The 22,857-nt window shown below is 36.1% G+C and overlaps 1 protein-coding gene across 1 annotated transcript in view; it reads right to left on the bottom strand.

Moving 5' to 3' along the window:
* Window positions 1-255: 255 nt before the first annotated feature.
* Window positions 256-22,857, bottom strand: part of LOC103351953 (uncharacterized) — an 80,376-nt gene continuing 57,774 nt past the window's right edge. Inside the window, exons 5-7 of the mRNA XM_017350023.3 lie at window positions 7,661-7,743; window positions 6,938-7,076; window positions 256-888 (exon numbers count right to left, since the gene is read on the bottom strand). Coding sequence (XP_017205512.1) covers window positions 754-888; window positions 6,938-7,076; window positions 7,661-7,743 — 357 coding nt within the window. The 3' untranslated portion in view covers window positions 256-753. The remainder of the gene's footprint in view (window positions 889-6,937; window positions 7,077-7,660; window positions 7,744-22,857) is intronic.

Consider the following 22,857-nt stretch of genomic DNA (forward strand, 5'->3'; position numbering starts at 1 on the left):
TGGGTGCAAAGTGTTGAACTTTTTACTTAATATAGAGTTGATCTTCTGTATATAAAGATAATTAAAAATAAATCTTAATGAAGAATGGAATGGGAGAGGGAGTAGGAGGTGGGATGGGAGTGGGGGTGGGAGGGCGGGTATGAGAGGAAGAACTGCTATATTCCGAAAGCTGTACCTATGAAACTTGTATTTATTAAATAAAAGCTTTCTTAAAAAATAAAAACCACAAAAATTGTACCACTCAGATTAAATAAATGTTTTAGTAATTCTTAGTTTATTTAAAAGAATTAATATATGATTAAATTGTATCCTTAAAATTCATTTTTATTTTTATTTCATTTCATGCTTTGATGTACTTTCTTAGTTTTATCCAGTAACTAGAAAGTACTCAATATTCTCTGTAAGAAATTTGCAACCAATTTTCTTTGCATTTAACTGAATACTTTATAAAGATACATGTCACAAATCAGGAAGCAAGTATTATGCTGAATTTTTGGAAATAATAAGTATCTGCCATCCCTGCTGAGATAATGAAATTGGATGTTGAAAATGAAAGTTTTGCTCTGTGATCACGGTGTGGGCAAGTTCAATGAATAAAGAGATAAAAATAGATGACATAAATGCAGAAAGAAAGTATTGAGAGCATTGATAAATCATACTCATAGTGTTTTCTCAAAATATTCCTAGTATGTTTTTAAAATGATCAGATTACCAAGTGTATGCATATGCAGATTTTTTTTTTCTTCAGAGAATTTAATAGTTGGATTTCATCTGTACACGTCCCAGCCTATAAGGAATTTCTGGCTCTTCAGAACTTGGGTATCCAAAGTATTGTCTCTCTCCTTGATTAAAGCTTGACTTTGGAAAAACTCCTGGTGTAGAAAAACTCTGCAAAGAAGATAAAAATGTCAAATGTAAGTAAATGACAGTTAATAAAATTTCTGTTCTCATTTAGATATGCTTATGTATTAGAAAATTAGGCATATGCCCTTATTATCAAAGTCATTTTAGAAAACTGTTGAGGCACTATTACAAATTTGTAATGATTTAAAATACACAAAAATATTTCTCAGGTGCGTTTAAGTAATCATTAAATACTGTATTTATAACACAATTCCCCTACACTGGTTTACATAATGTGCAATCCAGAGTCTCCTTACTCAAATAAGAAGCAAACATTTTAAGGGGGAAATATATGTAAGAAAAGCAAATATTTCTTTTTTTCCTGATATTATAGTACCAAAGTTCACACTCTAATATTGCACAGGAATGAATGCTAGTACTGTATGACTGGATCAAATTTGTTGCTTTTATGAAATATTCCATTTGTATGATTGTGTGAACAAATTTTAAATTATATCACTAATTGTTTTCACAAGATTTGTTATAATAGCATAATTTATGTCATAGACTAGTGTTTTATGATTTCTATAGAGCTCTTTTATGACAGAAGTTGCATGTTAAATAAAACCTTCTGAGAACTAAAAAAAAAAAAAAAATCTACCCTCCCAAATGCACTTTTCGGTTATAGAGACTTTAAGGTAACATGTACAAGAGTACTTAAAATTTTATTTTGAAACAGATCTGAGAATGTATGACTACTGTAGGCCTTTATTTTGAGAATTCTGTATCTTTACTGTAAACTTCCATTTGCATTAGAATGATTCAAATATGTACAAAGTATATATGGAAAGTAGAATTAAAAGATACATTTATTTTGTTGCAGTTTGAAATCTATGCATACTTTTTCATAATATACATTTTTTCATGAACTCTTTGAAGGCCCCTTGTATTTGTAGACTACAAGTAAGTAGCAAGCACTGTGCTTGGCACTGAGAATACAAGGATATTAAAAGATTGCCACTGATCTGGACTAATTCAAAATCAAATGGGAGATACAAACCAGTAGATAAGTAATTCCTGAAGAATATATTAAAAGTAGGTATTTTAAGATGATTAGGAATTTTTCAGGCATGAAACCATAAATGTTTAGGAACTCTACCTTTGGGAAACAATAAGTTTTGTATGGCTGCAATATAGGGCAGCCAAAGAGTAACAAGAGACAAAGGTGGGGAGCTATACAGAGACAATGGGGGCGATGATCTGAACAACTTTTATGCTTTGTTGCAATAAGGATCTGGTGGGTCTTTTAAGCTGTATCACATTAAGATCAGATTTGATTTAGGATGATCACTTTGGCAGCAGTGTGATGGCTAAGCCTGAAATGGAGAGACAAGTGACACAGGAGTTAGCAATATTTTTGAAGGGATATAATAAAGACTTGAACTAAGTCAGAGGCAGAGGGAATGGGTTTTTCAAGAACTTTAGAGAACCTGGGATTTGAGATTTTCAGTTATAAATCTGAACTTTTTTTACCATCTAATACTTTATTTTTTCATGTTAATGTGATATTAATACAAAGAGAACAGATTCAATGTAGTTCATAGCTGCATTTCTAAGAATATAGTGATATTCCCTATCTCTCTTCTTCCCTCCATCCCTCCATCCTTCCCCCTTCCTTCCTTCCTTGTTTCTTCCCTCCCTCCCTCCCTTCCTTCCTTCCTCCCTTCCTTCCCTCCCTCCTTCCTTCTGTCCCAAGCAAACTAGGATACGTTGGTCAGTTGAGCTTTAGGACAAACATTCTATATGATATTGTGCATGATTATATTTAGGGAGAGAAGTGCAGGAGAGAAAAGGGTCTCCTAGGATTCATAAAGTTCAAACTTAGATTATTGGGTAGTGACACTGTTGGTTGAAATATAAAATATAGCGGAGGGGCAGAGTGGCTTGAAAAGATAATGAATTATGTCTTTAAGAGGCCTGCTAGGAATATAAATGTACATATATCTCACAGATTTTTAGAATCACTGGTCTAGATTTAGAGAGATTTTATGAGTCAAAATTAGATTTAAAATTCATCAGCAAAATGGAACTTTGGAAAACAACAACATGTAAGCTCTGGAGAGTGTTGGAGGTGTTTCAGAATGAATTTTGAGAATTGTAGTCAAGACAAGTAGGTAATACCCTGGAAGGCAAAGGAAGAGTTCAAGAAGCAGTGAATGTCACATGTCTATAGAGAGGTCATGCAAGGTGAAGTCTTAAATAGGTTTTTGGATTTGACAACTAGGAGATTACTTGGTACACTCAGTGTGAACAATTTTAATGATGTAGTTTAATAGAATGCTGAGCCTGGTTTCCATGTATCCTTTAAATCAGTGTACACTGAGAAACTGCTTGAGAAAAATATAAATTCTAGTTGTTAGCAGATGAAATTTTCCATCAGCTATTTCCTAATAAGCTCTGGGCACATATTCTTTCTCGTCTCCTGCACTCTCTTCCCATTATCACTGCCCATTGAGCTTTTTCTCTTACCTTGTCTCTTTCACTTTCAATCCTGCCCTCAAATTTTAGAAACTATTACCTCTACTTAAAATATATATATATATATATATATATATATATATGAAAAGCAGAATGACAGAGAGAGAGAGAGAGAGAGAGAACTAGAGACAGATCTTCCATCTACTAGGTCACGCCTCAGATGGCCAAGCCGAAGTTAGGAACTCCATTCAATCTACATGGATGGCAGGGGCGCAAGCATTTGATCCATTATCCGCTGCCTTCTCAGGTGCATTATCAGAAATGTTGGATTGGAAGCACAAAGCAGCCAGAATGCCAACCTGCACTCTAATACAGGTTAATTCTTAACCTGCTGTGCCACAATACTGGTCTTATTACCTCTACTTTTTGACTGAAGTAGCCACAAAACATAGCTATGGTTCACTTCTTCCCTTTTGAGTCTCTTCTCTACCTTTTTTCTCAGTTCACTTTTCTTCTAGGGGCCATAAATAACAATAATACCGAATTACCCATTGCACTACAGGTGATTGCACCACCTTTCTTATTCTCTCTCACTAGTCTCTGAGCTTTTATTTCATAGAACATATGATAAATAATAATTCTGTAAAGGCTTCTTTGTTTAATAGTTGTTTTCCCCAGTATATTATAGCTCCATGGGCAGGGGCAATAGCTTTTCTTTCATAATTGTTTACAATTGGGGCCAGCACTGTGGCCCAGTGGGTTAACGCCTTGGCCTGAAGCGCTGGCATCCCATATGGGCACCGGTTCTAGTCCCAGCTGCTCTTCTTCCGATCCAGAACTCTGCTATGGCCTGGGAAAGCAGTAGAAGATGGCCCAAGTTCGTGGGCCCCTGCACCCGCATGGGGGACCTGGAGGAAGCTCCTGGCTCCTGGCTTCAGATCGGCACAGCTCTGGCCATTGTGGCCATCTGGGGAGTGAACCAGCGGATGGAAGACCTCTCTCTCTCTACCTCTCTCTGTAACTCTGCCTGTCAAATAAATAAAATAAATCTTTAAAAAAATTGTTTACACTTGCTTTAACTAATTGTTTGAATGGACAAAAATGTTTTCTTACTAATTAGCGTCATCCAGTTTTAAGATATTTATTTATCTGTCCCAGACTTCTTCTAGCAATATAACCTTTAAGATAACTAATTTTTCCCCTTTCATATTGTCTTACAGTAAAAAGCTGAGCCATTCTGTTTTAGGTCCCTTTAAAGCATAAGTTTCTATTTATCTGAACAAACCTTAGTGGTGACCTCTAATAAGTCACATTCTTTCAATTACTCCCTCTCACTGAGTGTGAGAAGAACCTTGTGAGTTCCTTTTGGCCAATAGAATATGGAGAGGATGATACTGAGTATCAATGGGAGCTAGAGATTCTTCTGCTGGCCTTGAAGAAGTAAACTACAGTGTTGTTAAAGGGACATGTGACAACTGCAGATGAATAGAAACTGACAATGGCCCCTAGCTGACAGCCAGTCAGGAAAGGGGTATGAGGAGGGGGAGGTGATAAAGGTCTATAGTTGCAAGGAAGTGGATTATGTCAACAAATACATGAACTTCTAAGAGGCCACAAACTCCATATGAAAACATACCCTGCCTGAAACCTTGATTGTGGCCTTGTGAGACTCAGAGCAGAAGACTTAAAGAAACCATATCAACATCACTGACATATCTCATTCATAGAAATTATGAGATAACAAATGTCTTGTTTTAAGTTGATTAGTCTATGGTAATTCCTTATGACCAAAAAATTAATACACAGATCAAAATTGATGCTGAGGACACCTGTATCAAACCCAGCCAGTTTTCCCAATATTAAACTTTTCTCTTTTCTTACACTGGCTTTCTCTTGGATTTCCACATTTATTGATCTATAATGAGTTCAGTACCATTCTCTCTCATATCTCCTCTTTATGATATAATAAATATTACTTAAAAGTTTCCAGGTTTTTTTTTCCCAGTTCTGTCTTCATCAGTGCCCCATGTTTATGGTACATCTATTCTAATGATTCTAATGTGTGTTAAGTACACTGGAAAAATCAGGTTTCTAGTATTTTATTACTTTAAAAGGCAGACAGAGAGAGAGAGAAAGAATATCTTTCATCCTCTGATTCACTCCCCAAATGGCCACAACCTTAGAACTTCTAGGGCTAGGCCAGAGTGAAGCCAGGAGCCACGAACTTAATCTGGGTCTCCCACAAAGATGGCAGGGACTCAACTATGTGAGTCATCATCTGCTGCTTCCCAGAGTGCACTTTAGCAGGACACTGGAATAGGGCATGAAGATAGGAGTTGAATCCAGGCACTCCAGTATGGGATGCAGGAATCCCAAGCAACCTCTTAATTGCTATGCCAAAACATACCCCCGCCCCTAAACCAGCTTTTATTCAACCACATACCTGGCATTTTATCTTCTTCAATAATTAAAATACTTAAAACTCCACATTTGAATTTCCTTAAGTTACCTCTTTTAGATCATTCATCAATTCACAGTGGGGATATTTAGGGGAATGTTATTTTGTCACATAGTCAACCAAAACTGCTCTCCTCCTCCCCCTGCAAAACCTCAAATCACTGTGTTAACAAACATCAGGTATTGATTTTTAATGAACTATTTCTATTTTTTTCTGTATTGATTGCAATTGTCAAAAAATTCATAACAATAACTTTCAGGTGGTAATTCATTTCAATACTTTTCTGATCGCTATTTTTAAATGATTTGACAAAGAAACAGTTTGTACTTGATGTTAACTGTTAATATGTGTTATAACTGATGATTAGCAGTTAGCTAGTGTTCAGCATTAGCTTGAGCAATGTACTATTTAATGTATTAACTATATTAAAATACAAAATAGAATTTGTCTTATTAAATTATGGCAACTTAATGACTATAATAACATAAGGACAGTGTCACCTCCCTTAAATCTCAAATCTCATTTCTTTTTTTTTTTTTTTTTTTGACAGGCAGAGTTACTGAGAGAGAGAGAGAAAGGTCTTCCTTTTTCCATTGGTCCACCCCACAAATGGCCACTACAGCTGGCGTGTTGCGGCCGGCGTGCTGCGCCAATCCCAAGCCAGGAGCCAGGTGCTTCCTCCCGGTCTCCCATGCGGGTGCAGGGCCCAAGGACCTGGGCCATCCTCCACTGCCTTCCCGGGCCACAGCAGAGAGCTGGACTGGAAGAGGAACAACCGGGACAGAATCCCGCGCCCCAACTGAGACTAGAACCCGGGGTACCGGCGCCACAGGTGGAGGATTAGCCTAGTGAGCCAAGGCGTCGGCCTCAAATCTCATTTCTGAAGATTGTAAGTTTAAGTTTTACATTATATATGCTATTAATAAGTGTGTATTAATATATATTAGATAATACCTTTTATTCATATTTCTTGATACCATTTTACAAAATGAACTATTATTGATAGTGCTTCCTATATACTAAATATCTCAAATGTTTATCTGGAATGATTCTGTCATAACATTTTGCTATAGTATAGTTTTAATATTCATTATGCTATCTTTACGGGAATTATGGTGATGATAACCATATATAGAAATTGAGATGAATTATACATACATAGAATGGCTTCATGTGCGTGGTTGAAGAATTCTTGTTCCCATAATTTGCTTCAGGTCTGGCTGTTCCTTGAGAGCTGTCCCAGTTACGAGGTGGATAGATGTAAAAATTGTTTTCTTTGGGTTCATGAGTAATAAAGCTATTTTAAATGAAGAAATGGTAAATATTTTTTGATTCTTTAAAAAATAAAACACATACTATGAAGTATGAGGATGAGATAGATAGTGATGATTATGTTCTGTAGGAAGCAAATAAATGAAGTCATTCAGAAGTCACATTACATTGATATAACAGACATAAAATAATAGCATCCTCATAAAACTGAAAGAACTAAACCAATCTCCTTTTATTCTGTTTCTCCCTAAAACTATAAATTTTGTTTGGGAACACTTACCATGTTCTTTATCAACATTTCTGAAACATTACTGTGATGCACAGATAAATGAAACAAGTACATTTTTTAAAATCTTCTAGATTAATTTTGGTCACATTTGGAACATTTGGAAATGAGTTAAAATGCTATCTTATATTCTGGAATAAACACAATTGCATTCATATTCACAGTTTGAAACATTGTTATCTGTGACTACTCCCCTTTCTTTTCTCCTTATAACTCTACATCCTATCAAAAAAACTACATCAATTAAAACCGTTTACTGAAAGTCTGCCCAAGTGAGACTCCGTATTTATATGTTTTAATTTCCCTTTTAAAAGATAGCTTACTTGTAATTTCTTCCAGAAAACTGTGATGATGGAGATACAGGACTTCCAGGAGAGACCATTTGAAGGGATGAGCTCCAAGGATTCTGCACATAGTTTTTGAAGTAGAGCGGAAACAAAATTTTAAGGAAATTATATAATAGCTCACACTGATTCTACATGCTAATATTTAAATATCAAGATAACTCCAGATGTGATGCTCTAATGATGCAGATAAACACAGGAAAATGTTTACGTATTATGTTGACAATGTAGCAGTATTTATCTATCTATCACTCTGTCTATCTATTATCTATAATCTAGCTATGGATGAAGAATGATCTACTGAGGGGAAAGTGAAAAAGGAAAATGCATTTCAACCACCACTCCTAAGAAGTAACTGACCCTTTTAAGCAAAAAGATTAAATTTAAATCCCACTTCTCATTGTCATATATAAAAAACAATTATCCTAAGGAAAAACACAGTTAACAGACATGACTCCAGCAGAGAATACTTGGGTTGAGTACAGAGAGCTGCAGCACCAAACAGCCACATCATATGGTATATTTTAGAGGGAAGTAATTCATACAAATCAATTAATAAAGGGTTTTTTTTTAAAGATTTACTTATTTATTTGAAAGAGTTACACAGAGAAGAGAGGCAGAGAGAGAGAGAGAGAGAGAGAGAGAGGTCTTCCATCCGATGGTTCACTCCCCAATTGGCCTCAATGACCGGAAGTGCGCCGATCCAAAGCCAGGAGCCAGGAGCTTCTTCCGGGTCTCCCATGTGGGTACAGGGGCCCAAAGGCTTGGGCCATATTCTACTGCTTTCCCAGGCCATAGCAGAGAGCTGGATCGGAAGAGGAGCAGCTGGGACTAGAACCAGTGCCCATACAGGATGCTGGCACTTTAGGCCAGGGCATTAACCCGCTGAGCCACAGCGCCGGCCCCAATAAAAGTTTCATACTTAAAGACCATACCTTAAGTGATTAAGAAAAGACTAAATTGTAGTAATATGGGCATTGAAGCGGAAATTGGTATTCAACACAGATATGAAGCATATAACAGTGGATTCAGGCCAGATCTACACAGAGCCTATTCATATAACCACTGTAGTTATGGGTAGGTACAAACCATTGTGACTATGGCCATTTTTTTACTATTTTTTTATTTAATAAATGTGAATTTACAAAGTGCAACTTTTGCATTGTTGTGGCTTCCTCCCGCCCAACCTCCCTCCCACCCGCAGCCATCCCATCTCCCACTCCCTCTCCCATCCCGCTCTTCATCGAGTTTCATTTTCAATTATCTTTATATACAGAAGATCAACTTACTATATACTAAGCAAAGGTTTCAACAGACTGCATCCACACAACCACACAAGATATAGAGTACTGTTCGACTAGTAGTGTTATCGTTAACTCTCGACTATGGCCATTTTGAAATCAGGCCACTTTGTATACAGATTTTTCTAACACAGAGAAATTTGATGCAGTCTATAAAATGATCCATTATAATTTGATTTTTAAATATTAAATAGTTTGTGAAATATATGCCATAGCCCATCCTTAAGTTTCAGCCCATTCCCACAACTACTCTTGGAGGGTAGGGGATCTTGGATGAATAATAATATCAGAGATAAAATAAAGAATAGGTGTCATTTGGACAGACCTACTGATATACACAGGAAGATACAAGTTTACATCTTGAAGTCTTACTTTGCTCCTTGGGCTTTCCTTTTCTGCTTTGTTTCAATGAACTTCTACAGAAAAATTTTAAAACAAAAGAAAAGGAAAACCATGACTCTTGAACTATATCAATGAGTCTTGGCAAGAAAATTTCACTTGGGTCTTCAGTCAGTTCCTTTAATATTTTTTTCCCTGATACCACCATGGACAGAATCAGGACATTCTGACCATTCTATCTTTTAGGTCTTAAAGTGCCTACCTCCCCTTCCCCAAGGGATATAATTTCATTGGTCCAGGCCTCTTTCTTTGTACCAGGCTAGAGAGGATAGTGTATATAATATAATGAAAAGAAGTATTTCTAAAATTTAGATCTGGGAACCATAAATGCAGTCTCTAGTTTCATCAGTGTGTATGTGTTGAGGAAAAGGATTCCATAATTATCAAGCAGCAGGAGGAATCTCAGCATGTAGAGGGACTGCTGTGTACCTCTCATTTCTCTCATTTTGGCCTAATATAAACCCATTAATCTAGACCTAGCCCTTGATCCAACTACGTAGATGTGGAAAAGTTTTTAGGCAAAACTCAGGAGTAGAAAATTATAGAATAGAAGGCAACACCAGAGAGAAACTGAAATTGTGGGACTATTTTTTTAACATCAAGCTCTAGGCATGGTGAAGATGGTAGTGGTAATAGGAGTGTGTCACTGTACTCTTATGAGCACACAAAGGTTCAAAAACAGCAGCAGTTAGTGACTAAAGATAATTTTCTCCATCAGTAGTGACTATATCTGACCCTTGATGTAGGATGACTATATTATTTATTGTCCAAGCCAGAAAACCTATGAGATTATCAAGGGAAACTGTTAATGCTTACATTTAAACAATAGGCATATACTGGCACTTTCCTGGTTGCCCTAACATGGAGTCAATGTTGTTGAGACCAAAACTGAGCCTCCTCATGTCCTCCAGAAACATAGTCAATGTGACTCCCATTTTCCTCATCAAAAAATATTCTTCTTTTGTATCTTATCTTAGAAAACTTTGAAACACCCTATTAGATATTACACAGGCACAATAAGGGATTCTATTGTTCTGTTCCCACAATGAGATTGACACTGTGAGAGCATGGGCAGATAATGTTTAGTATAGCATTAAGCCATGATCCAGCTTGACAATTTCAAGGGTAAAGATAAAGCCATGTGGAAAGCAAATCAGGGTATGAGTGTAGGAAACTCAGAAGATTCGCATTTAAATTCATGACCAAAATATTATCTGTGGGTTGGGAAATAAAAAAAAAATCAAGGGAAGTTTCTGGAACTCATTGATTACATTCCAAAGAGCAAAAAGTGTGCGAAGGAAAACATACATGTGCATCTAACTCTGTCTCGAATAGCCTTTTGTGCTGCTCCATATTTTGGAAGTTACAGGCAAAGAAGTTGTCCTATTCTTTTGCCTTCCAAATGCCAATGAAAGTTTTCCAGTTGTTACAGAATAAAAGCTGTATGCAGGGAAGCAATAAGCAGAACTAGGGGTACACTGCACCATGAAAGGCTACCTCTGTTTCTCACATGAATTTAATAAATTTAATATTTTAAACTGTGTGATAAAAATTTCCAGAGGTCCAGAAGCACTTCCCAGCATATTTTAAAATTCCTAAATTAATTTTCTGATTCTCTTAGACCATTATTTCACCATTTCTTCTGTCCTCAAACTTCCAATTTCTCTTCTATATTCTTTATTTCCAGTAGATTATCTGTCTCACTTATTATTTCACTAAGAGAGTGGAAACTATCAGAAGAGCAATATTTCATATTCTCATCACCAAATTTACCAACCTGCCTACTTCTATATCCATGCATGTGCTATGGATAAATTATGTCTGTTGATATCAAAGTCTAATCTCTCCAAATGTTCTCAGGATTTCTCCCCCTCTTTCTTCCTCAAGTAGTTTACTCATATAATTATTATCATTCTATCCTATGGTAACATTAGATTCCTCTCTGTAGATCATTCCTATTAACATAAAGATACATAGAACACAATAACTCTCTTAACTCCACATTTTCTCTGCCTCATTTTTCCAATTCCTATCATTGTGAAACATTTCAAAATGTCATCTACCATCATTGTCACCTCTCCTTTACATCTTTCACTTTTCGATTCATCTCCACCACTTTGCTAGAGCTGTGCTTGTCAAGGTTATCAACCAGCTACACAATGCCAGATCCAGTTGTAATTTCCTGTCTTCATCTGATTTCATCTCAGTAGCATAAACACAGTGAACTTTCCCCTATTTCTTGAAATACTTTCTTCCATGACACCACACTCTGGCTTTTTTCTCCTCTGTCGATATCTGATCTATCATCATTCCTTTTGCCAGTCCACCCTCTCCTTTACTACCTTATCTGTAACTATCAGTGCACCTAAGGGCTTATTATAAAGCTTTCTTTTCTTCTGTATCTACAGTACCATAAGTCCAATAATAGGGTTTTTGAAAAGCATTCAAATGTTGATAACTACCAAATCTTTATTTCCAATCCACACTTGTCTCTTGAGATCCAAATCCACATTCCAACTGCTTACTCAATACCTCCACTTGGATGGCTAATAAGAATTTCCAATTAAACATGTCAAAGCCAAAATATTGCACCTTACTACCACCTTCAAATCTAGTCCTCCGGTGTTCCTCATCCACCAAAGTCCTTAGGGTCATTATTGATACATCGCTTTCCTTCATGTCCCCATGTTCGATCTTTCAGCAAGTTTTATTTCTCAGATCTTAACTCTTAAGCTTCTTTCAGATTCTGAACTCTTCTTCCTGCTTATAGTTGTGACACCCTCCAAACCACTCTCTACACAGAACTCAGAATCATTCCTATGGGCAAACTCCTCCAATAACACCCTCCAACTGAACAAGAAAGTCAAATATCTTATCATATCCTACAAAGCCCAGCATGATCCAGCTACCACACAAATACTTCATTCAATTGAATTTTTTTGAGCATCTCAAGTCCATTTTTCTCTTAGGGTTTTTTTATTTCCTCTTCTCCACCTAAAAATTTCTTTCCTCAACTTTTTATATGTAAAGATACTTCTCATCTTTTAATTCCAACTCAAATATCATCTCTTCAAAGAATCTTTTCTAATATTTCCATTTAATGTTGCCCACCTCCAAGTCACAAACTCACTGTTTCATCAACCTTCTTTATTTTATTTATAGAATTTATGACAATCTGAGGTAATCTCATTTACTTGCTTATTTGTTTATTGTCTGCCTCCTCTCTCTTCTCCAATGTAAGCTCCATGAAGACAAGACTTCATTGCAGTGGTGGGCACTGTGCAGTGGATTAAGCTACCGCCTATGACTCCAGTATTCCATATAAGCATTGGTTTGAGTCCTGGATGTTCCAGTTTTTTTGTATGAACTCATTTATTTGATGCATTAAATAGGTAAAAAAATTACATGCAACTGCATAAAAAGAATCACATTCTCAGACTACATGAACACAGAGCAATGGTCAAAAATAATGAATTGTAGAATGGACCCCAAGATTTAAAGCAAAAAAAGCACTCTATACAGAAAAGTTTTAGGCCTATAACTTCACTAAATCCAGCTGCTCCAATTTCAATCCAGCTCTCTGTTAATCCACCTGGGAAAGCAGTTGAAGTTGGCCCAAGTACTTGGCCCCTGCACTCATATGGGAGACTCAAGTGAAGCTCCTGGCTCCTGGCTTTGGCCTGGCCTACTCCCAGTCATCACTGACATTTGGGAGTGAGCTAGTGGATGGAAGACCTCTCTCAGTCTTTCTCTCTGACTCTACCTTTCAAATAAATAATTTAAAAAAAGACTACTATATCCTCAATGTAGAGAATAGTTCTAGGCATATAATTTGCAATCAATACACTTTGATGAGTGAATAAATAATGGTATGTAGCAAACACTATTCATTACACTTTTATGTTAATTACTATGGAGAATAACATTTGTTCATTCTCTTATGCAGTCTGCAACCCCTGTCCTATGACCCTATACTTTCATGGACTTTTTGAATAACTAACTATCTGAGCAAAAATCACACACAGCTAAAGAATAACCTGGGCAGTACATAAGGCACAGTGGGCTATCAGTTAGAACCAGTCTACTGATTATGCAGAATCATTTACTTTCCCGTGCTTCTGATTTACTGCATTTTGGTACCATTGTAAACTTGTATGGAGAATAAAAATGAGAAATAAAATTTGTCACTCAAACTAGTTAAACTTGGTTTCCAATAGAAGTTTAAATCAAGAATCAGTAAAGAAAAACATTCTAAAAGATAATTTGATATTTTCTGTTTAGAAACAATATATCCATGCTTCTGTTAGTCTGACTTCTTGCTCAGAACTAAAGAGAATTAAGTATTGGGTATTTAAGATTTGGTGAAGAAAAACAAAAAAGGAAGAGAGAGAGAGGAGAGAGAGAGAGAGAGAAGGGAATGTCATTGTATTGTTAGAATTGCATCAACGAACTTTAAAAAAAAAAAAAAAAAGGATTTGGTGAACAGTCTGACCTAACCAGCAGATAAGCAAGTCAAAGAAATGGAAGAAAGAGAAAGAGGTAAGTAGTCTTCAAACCTCTTCTCTAGGATTACAGTGATAACTAATCTTTCTTTTTCCACCTCTGCTTCAACTAATAGCCTTATCCACCAAAAAATAGTGACTCAAGGCCCCTGCCGAGCTCTTTTTGCTCACTTATAAAGTGAATTTTAACTTTCTCAGTGTTCTTTAATGCATGCCAGATTGGCTTGTAAAACCCAGAGAGAAGTTTAACACCCATAAATGAAAAAAATACATCCATAAGTATATAGGAAGTATATACTTATAATGAAGTTAAAATAACTCATTGAGAAAACGACATAAGTCATATCAGGTATGTATTGACAGACACCACAATCATAAAGATAATCCTTTAAAAACTAGCAAAATAGAGGCAGGATGTCTTTATAAAATTCATATTAATTAACATTATTCTATGCTATATTTAAATTCTCTCTATCCAAAAGCATTGAAGTCTAATGAAATTAAGTCTTTTTAAGCTCTGAGTAAAAAATGTTCCTGCTTCTAATTAAGTCACACACACATACACATTCATGTGAATGTTCTAGAAGGTACAGTAAAATGCAGTCACCTCCCTTGAGTTCTATATAGTACCATTAAATAGTACCCTGAGGTATTGTAGACCAGAAAGAGTGACTACATCTGCCAAAGGTGTACATTTTACAACTGTTGAGCAATTTAAATCCTCAGAGAATCTGACTCATGTTATTCACAGTTTCCTCCATTGGCTCTACACCTAATAGAGAGACCATATGTCTTAAGATTTTACAGGGACAGTACTAATTTCATGTAACCTTATTTGATAATGGAAATTTGATAAATGTATTACCTGTATGCAATTTCATACCTGTACAAAACCTTTTATGGAGAGAAGCACATAGATTTTTTTTTAGAAAACCTTTCTGTTTCAAGATGTCCTAATTTGTTTAGATCAGAAAATATTATTATTCATGTACTACTCCTTAGTTGAAGGAAATTTCTTCATGAATCAGTGTTGATTCATTGCCACAAAATGTAGTGAAATGAGCCTGGGGCTCTTTGGCAAGTTTGTATTCTTCCTCCACAGTTTTTGTTTATGCTCTCCTTGGGTGATCATACACACTCCCAGGGTTGAGTACCAGTTTTGCCTTATTTAATCTCTTGGAGCTTCAATTTCCTCATTTTAAACTGGGAATAATAGAATCTGTTTCTTAAGTTTCTCATAAGAACATTTAATGAAAGAATGTATATGAAATGCTGAGCCTAGTGACTCTATCTGAAACACAATATTTAATATAGAAATATGACTTCAACTATCCATGATATTATTTTCATTGAACATCTTTAGGTTAAGCATCTGTACACAGAGACAGATAATACAGAGATATTACAATGTTGGGGGAAGAGATGACAGACAAGTAAATAGGCTAGTCTTCATCTTCAAATGATAAGAGGATCAAGTAGAACATGCATGAAACCCTTCAAAAATGGTACCAGAAACAACAACAGTAAGGGATCCCTGGACATTTATACCTACTCACTTCCTTCTTTCAAAAAGTAGTTTTATTGAGATGTAATTTATATGCTAAAAAATTTGCCCATGTAAAGTGTACAACTCAATGGTTTTTAGTATATTCACAGATATCTGTAAACATTGTCATCACTCCTAAACAGAAACCATATCAATTAGTAGTCATTCTTCATTTCCCACAAAATGCTACTCACCATACTTGCCCTAGCAACCAACAATTTACTTTTTGACTGTAGGGATTTTCTTCCTCTAGACATTTCATATAAATGAAATAAAATATGTAATCCTTTGTGACTGGCTTCTTTCTCTTGGAATAATGTTTTCACGAGTGATCGATATTGAAACATGTCAGCATCTTGCTCCTTTTTATTACTACTGAGCATTATTCCATTACATGACTATACCACACTTTGATTATCAGTTCATCAGTTGATGGATGTTTGGACTGTTTCATTATTTGTGTACTATGACTAATTCTGTTATAAACATTCATGGACAAGATTTGAATAGAAATATGTTTTCAATTGTCTTGGTAAATACCTTGAAGTGGAATTATAGGACATATGTTTAACTTTTTGAGAGACTGAAATACTTTTTTCTAAAGTGGCTGCACAATTTTATATTTCTGTCAGCAGTGTTAAGAGGGTTCCAACTTCTCCACATTCTCACTAACACTTATTGGTTGTCTGTCTATTTTAATTATACCCATTCTAGTGGATGTTGAGTACTTTTTCATGTGTTTTTGGCCATTGTATATATTTGCAACAGAAATGTCTGTTGAGGTACTGTGCCAATTTTTTTAATTTTTTTATTTAGTAAATATAAATTTACAAAGTACAGTATATGGATTACAATGGCTTCCCTCCCACTCGCACCCCTCCCATCTCCCGCTCCCTCTCCCATTTCATTCACATCAAGATTCATTTTCCATTATCTTTATATACAGAAGATCGATTTAGTATATATTAAGTAAAGATTTCAACAGTTTGCACCCACACAGAAACACAAAGTATAAAATACTGTTTCAGTACTAGTTATAGCATTACTTCACATTGGACAACACATTAAGGACAGATCCCACATGAGAAGTAAGTACACAGTGACTCCTGTTGTTGACTTAACAATTTGACACTTTTGTTTTATGGCGTCAGTAATCACCCTAGGCTCTAGTCATGAGTTGCCAAGGCTATGGAAGCCTTTTAAGTTCATCGACTTTGATCTTATTCCGACAGGGTCATAGTCAAAATGGAAGTTCTCTCCTCCCTTCAGAGAAAGGTACCTCTTTCTTTGATGGCCCCGTTCTTTCCACTGGGATCTCACTTGCAGAGATCTTTCATTTAGGTTTGTTGTTGTTGTTGGTTTTTGTTTTTTTTTTTGTTTTGTTTTGTTTTGTTTTTTTTTTTTGCCAGAGTGTCTTGGCTTTCCATGCCTAAAATACTCTCATGGGCTCTCCAGCCATATCCAAATGCCTTAAGGGCTGATTCTGAGGCCAGAGTGCTATTTAGGACATCTGCCATTCTATGAGTCTGCTGTGTATCCCGCTTCCCATGTTGGATCGTTCTCTCCCTTTTTTTATTCTATCAGTTAGTATTAGCAGACACTAGTCTTGTTTGTGTGATCCCTTTGACTCTTAGACCTATCAGTGTGATCAATTGTGAACTGAAATTGATCACTTGAACTAGTGAGATGGCATTGGTACATGCCACCTTGATGGGATTGTATTGGAATCCCCTGGCACGTTTCTAACTCCACCATTTGGGGCAAGTCCGATTGAGCATGTCCCAAATTGTACATCTCCTCCCTCTCTTATTCCCACTCTTATATTTAACAGGGATCACTTTTCAGTTAAAATTTAAACACCTAAGAATAATTGTGTGTTAATTACTGAGTTCAACCAATAGTACTAGAACAAAACAAAGAGAAAATACTAAAAGGGATAAAGTATTACATTGTACATCAACAGTCAGGACAAGAGCTGATCAAGTCACTGTTTCTCATAGTGTCCATTTCACTTCAACAGTTTGTCTTTTTATTTTTGAGTTGTGGGAGCTCCATAACATATCTACTTAACAAAATTTCCTCTCACTCTCTAGGCTGTCTTTTTACATGAAGATGTCCTTTGAAGCATAGGTTTATTTATTTATTTATTTATTTAAAAAAATTGTATTTGTAGCCAAATTCATGCAAGCATTTCTTTCTCTTTTGTTTTTTTTTTTTTTGATTAAAAAATTAGCCTCCACATATAAGGAAGAATATGTAGTATTTGCCTTTCTGTGTCCAGTTTATTCCACTCAACATGATGTCCTCCAGTTAAATTTTGTTTTATTATTGTTTTTAATTTTAACATAAAAAATAAAATTGTACATATTTATGGGATATTATGTGATGTTGTTACATCATACATTGTCTAATATACAATTAGGGTGAATGTATTGATCCTTTCAAGCACTTAATATATCTATAGTGAAAGTATTCAAAATCTTCTAGGTTTTTTCAAAATAGAAAAATATACAAAATCTTAACACTAACTATAGTTACCTTACTGTGCAATCAAAGTCCAGTATTTCTTACCCCAGTCTAGCTATAACCTACTACCCATTAACCAACATTTCCTCACCCTCTTCTTCCATTTCCCTCCCCAGCCTCTGGGAACCACCATTATATTTTTAAATTCTATGAAATCACTTATTTTTATTTATTTGTTCATCTATCAATCTATTTATTTGTTTTACAGGTAGAGTGACAGAGCAAAAGAGAGAGAGAGAGGTCTTCCATCGCTGATTTGCACCCCAAATACCAAATGACCACAATGCCATGGCTAGTCCAGGCCTGGTGCTTGGAGTTACATCCTTGTCTCACATGTGTGTGCCAGGGGCCCAGGCACTTAGGTGATCTTCCCGGGTGCATTAGCAGGAATCTGGGTTGGAAATTGAGAAGCCAAGACTGGAACCAGTTCTCCGATATGGGATACTGGTATCACGAATAGCAGCTTAACCCACTGTATCACAATGCTTGCCCACCAAAATTTTAGATTCTAGTTATGAATGCGATGTGATATTTGTCTTTCTTTGCCTGGCATATTTCATTTAACATAATGACCTCCCGTTCCATCCATGTTGTTTTATAGATCCAGATTCACCTTTTTATGGCTTAGTAATTTTCCATTGTGCATATGTGCCACATTTTCTTTCTAGACTCATCAGTGGATGGAGACTTGGGTTGTTTTTTGCTATTTTGAACTGGTAATGCAAAACATGGGAGTGCATATTTCTCTTCAACACATGGATTTCATTTTCCTTAGATATATACCCAGGAGTGGGATTGATGGGATCATATAGTAGTTCTATAAACTTTTTAAGAAACCGTCGTACTGTTTTCCACAATAGCTGTATTAATTTACATTTCCCCTAAAAGTGTGCAAAATGCTCCTTATCTTCACATCCTCACCAACACTTGCTGTCTTTTTTCTTTCTAAAAATAGTCAGGCTTATTGAAGTGTGGTGGTACATCATTGTAGCTTTGATTTATGTTTCCCTTATAAGCAATTTGGACCATCTTTCCCTGTACTCATTGGCCATTTGTATGTCTTTTTTTGAGAGATGTCTGTTTAGCTCTATTGACTTTTTAAATTGGATTATTTGTGGATTTTTGCTATTGAGTTGTTTGAGTTCTTTATCTATCCTGGATATTAACCTTTTGACCGATATAGAGCCTGCAAATATTTTCTTTCATTTTCAGGTTATTTTTTCATTCTGTTGATTTTTTTTTCCTTTATTGTGCAGAAGCGCTTTAGTTTTATGAAATCCCATTTATTTATCTTTGCATGTATTTCCTATGCTTTTGGGTCTGATCTAGATAACCCTTGCCTATTCTCAAGGTACTACAGTGTTTTCCTTATGCTTTCTTCTAGTAGTTTCAAAGTTTCACGTCTCACCTTTAGGTTTTTAATCCATTTTAGTTGATTTTTGTGCATGGTGAAAGATAAGAGTCCACTTCAATTCTTCTGCATGTGGATATCCAATTTTTTCCAGCATGTTCTATTAAAAGTACAATCTACAGGTCCAGGTTTGTGACACAGGGGGTAAAGCTATTGCTTGTGACACGACACTGGCATCCCATATCACAGCACCAGTTTGTGTCCCAGCTGCTGCTTCAGATTCAGCTTCTCCCTAATGTGTCTAGGAAGGCAGTAGAGGATGGCTCAACTTCCTGGGCCCTGCCACCCATGTTGGAGATCCAGATAGTTCTAGACTCTTAGGCTCTTGGCTTTGGCCTGGCCCAGCCCTGGTTGTTACAGCAATTTGGGGAGTGAACCAGAAGATAGATCTCTTTCACTCTTTATCTTTCCTTCTTTCTCTGTCAGACTTTCAAATAAATAAAATAATTTTTTTAAAAAAGTAATATTCCATTTCTCTCTCTCTCTCTCTCTCTCTCTCTCACTATCCACTCTGCCTGTCAAAAAAAAAGTAATATTCTTTTTCCAATGCATGTCCTTAGCACCTTTGTCAAACATCAGTTGGTTGTAGATGCATGGATTTATTTCTAGGGTCTCTGCTCTGTCCCATAGGTCTGTCAATTTTAAAGCCAATTCCATATTGTTTTAATTACTGTCATTTTGCAATATATTTTAAAGTCAGGTACCATGATGCTTCCTACTTTGCTCATTTTGCTCAAGATTGTTTCGGCAATTCGCGGTCTTTTGTGCTTCTACACAAATTTTAGTAATGATTTTACTAATTTTGTGAAAAATGTCATTGAGGGCTGGCATTGTGTCATGGCAGGTAAAGCTGCTGCTTGCAATGCTGGCATCCCATATGGATATTGGTTCATGTCCCAGCTGCTCCACTTCCGATATGACTCCTTGCTAGTGGCCTGGGAAAAGCAACAATATGGCCCAAGTTCTTGGGCTCCCACTACCCATGTGGGAGATATAGAGGGAGTTCCTGGCTCCTGGCTTCAGCCTGGGCAAGTCCTGGCTATTGTGGCCATCTGGTGAGTGAACCAATGGATGGTAGATCTCTCTCTGTTTCTCCCTCTCTCTGTAACTCTTTCAAATAAATAAAAGAAAAAGAAGTGTACCTATATATGGTAAGCACTTAATGAATCAATACATATCCATGTTGTTTAAAAAAAAAAGAAAATTTTTCATTGAATATTTAATAGATTACAATGAATCCATAAATAGCTTTGGGTATTATGCACATTTTAATGAGATTGATTTCTCCTATCCAGGAACAATGGGATGCCTTTCCATTTATTTGTGTCCTCTTTAATTTATTTCATCAATAATTTATAGTTTATTGTGGAAATCTTCCTCTTTGGCTAAATTTACTCCCAGGTATTTCATTCTAGCTATTGGAAATGTGACTGCTTTCTTGATTTCGATGAATTTTTGTATTAATTAATTGAATTTTGCAAGTCTTTGGGATTTTCTCTATATAAGAATATGTCATCTGCAAATAGTGACAATTTGACTTCCTTCTTCTCAATTTGGATGCCCTTTGTTTCTTTCTGTTGCCTAATTGCTCTAGTTGGGATTTCCAGTACTATACTGAATAAAATAGCTTGAAGTAGGCATCTTTATCTTGTTCCAGATCCTCAACAGAAAGCCTTTATTTTTGCTCCATTCAATATAATGTTAGCTGGTATCTTGTTATATATGGCCTTTATTATGTTGAGGTATGTTTCTCCTATACCTAATTTGGTCAGAAATTTTTATCATAAAAAAATGCTGAATTTTATCAAATGCCATTTCTGGATCTGTGATTTTTGTGCTTCATTCACTCCATGTGGTGTATCATACTTATTGATATGCATATGTTGAGCTATCCTTGCATTCCTAGGATGAAACCCCTTGATTATAGTAACTGATCTTTTTAATGTGCTGTTAGATTTGAGTTGCCAGTATTTTGTTGAGGAATTTTGCATTTATCTTCATCACAGATATTGGCCTGTAGATTTGTTGTTGGTGTGTCCTTGTCTGGTTTTGTTACCAAGGTAATGCTAGTATCATAAAGTGAATTTGCAAGAATTCCTTCCTCTTCCTTTTTTTTTAATTTAAGAAAATTTTCTGTTAATTATTTACAAATGGGATTATATCAAACCTTGAAACCTCTGCACTGCAAAAGTAAAGTAAAGTAAAGTAAAGTAAAGTAAAGAAAAGCAAAGTAAAGAAGCAACCAACAGAATGGGAAAAACTATTTTCAAACCATGCAACTGATAAAGGATTAATATTCAGAATCTAAAAAGAGCTCAAGAAACTCAACTACAACAAAACAAACAATCCTGTTAAGAAATGGGCAGAGGACTTGAACAGGAATTTTTCAAAAGAGGGAATTCACATGACCAACAGACAAATGAAATAATGCTCAGGATCACTAGTTATCAGGAAAAGGTAAATCAAAACCACAATGAGGTTTCACCTTACTCCAGTTAGAATGGCTCTCAAAAATCAACAAACAATAAATGCTGGCAAGGATATTGGAGAAAAGATACCCTAATTCACTGTTGGTGGGAATATAAACTGGTCCAGCCGTTGTGGAAGACAGTATGTAGATACCTCAGAAAGCTGAAAATAGATATACTATATGACTCAGCCATCCTACTCCTGGGAATTTACCCAAACAAAATGAAATCAGTATAGAAAGCATCATCTGTATCACTATGTTCATTGCAGCTGAATTCACAATAGCTAAGATATGCTTTGTTCTTATTTTTTAGTTCCATGAGGTGCAGTACTAACCTGTTTGATAGCTTTTTGTTTTCTCTGATACTGGCATTGGTTTCTACAAATTTTGATCTTAGTAGAAAGTACTGCTTTTGCTTTACCTCATAGGTTTGTTGTGCTGTGTTTCCAATTTCACTCATAACAAGAATATTTTTTGACAGGAAGAGTTAGACAGTGAGAGAGACACAGAAAGGTCTTCCTTCTATTGGTTCACCCCCCCAAGTGGCTGCTACGGCCAGCACACTGCACGGATCCAAAGCCAGGAGCCAGGTGCTTCCTCCTGGTCTCCCATGCGGGTGCAGGGCCCAAGGACCTGGGCCATCCTCCACTGCACTCCCAGGCCACAGCAGAGAGCTGGACTGGAAAAGGAGCTACCAGGACAGAATCCGGTGCCCCAACTGGGACTAGAACCCGGGGTGCCGGCACCACAGGTGGAGGATTAGCCTATTGAGCCACGGCGCCAGCCGAATATTTTTTTTTAATTTCATCCTTGATCCCTTGGTTGTTCCAGAGTAACTTTTTCATTTACATGTATGTATGTATTTTCCAAAGTTGTTCTTGTTACTGATTTCTAGTTTTATTGCATTGTAGTCAAAAAAGATAAAATATTTTCTGATTTTTGTTTTTGCTTTTGAGACTGATTTAGTGATCTACCATATGATCTATCCTGGAGACTATTCCATGTCCTTTTCAGAAAAATG

Source organism: Oryctolagus cuniculus, chromosome X, assembly GCF_964237555.1.
Source record: "Oryctolagus cuniculus chromosome X, mOryCun1.1, whole genome shotgun sequence".
Classification (NCBI taxonomy): Eukaryota; Metazoa; Chordata; class Mammalia; order Lagomorpha; family Leporidae; genus Oryctolagus; species Oryctolagus cuniculus.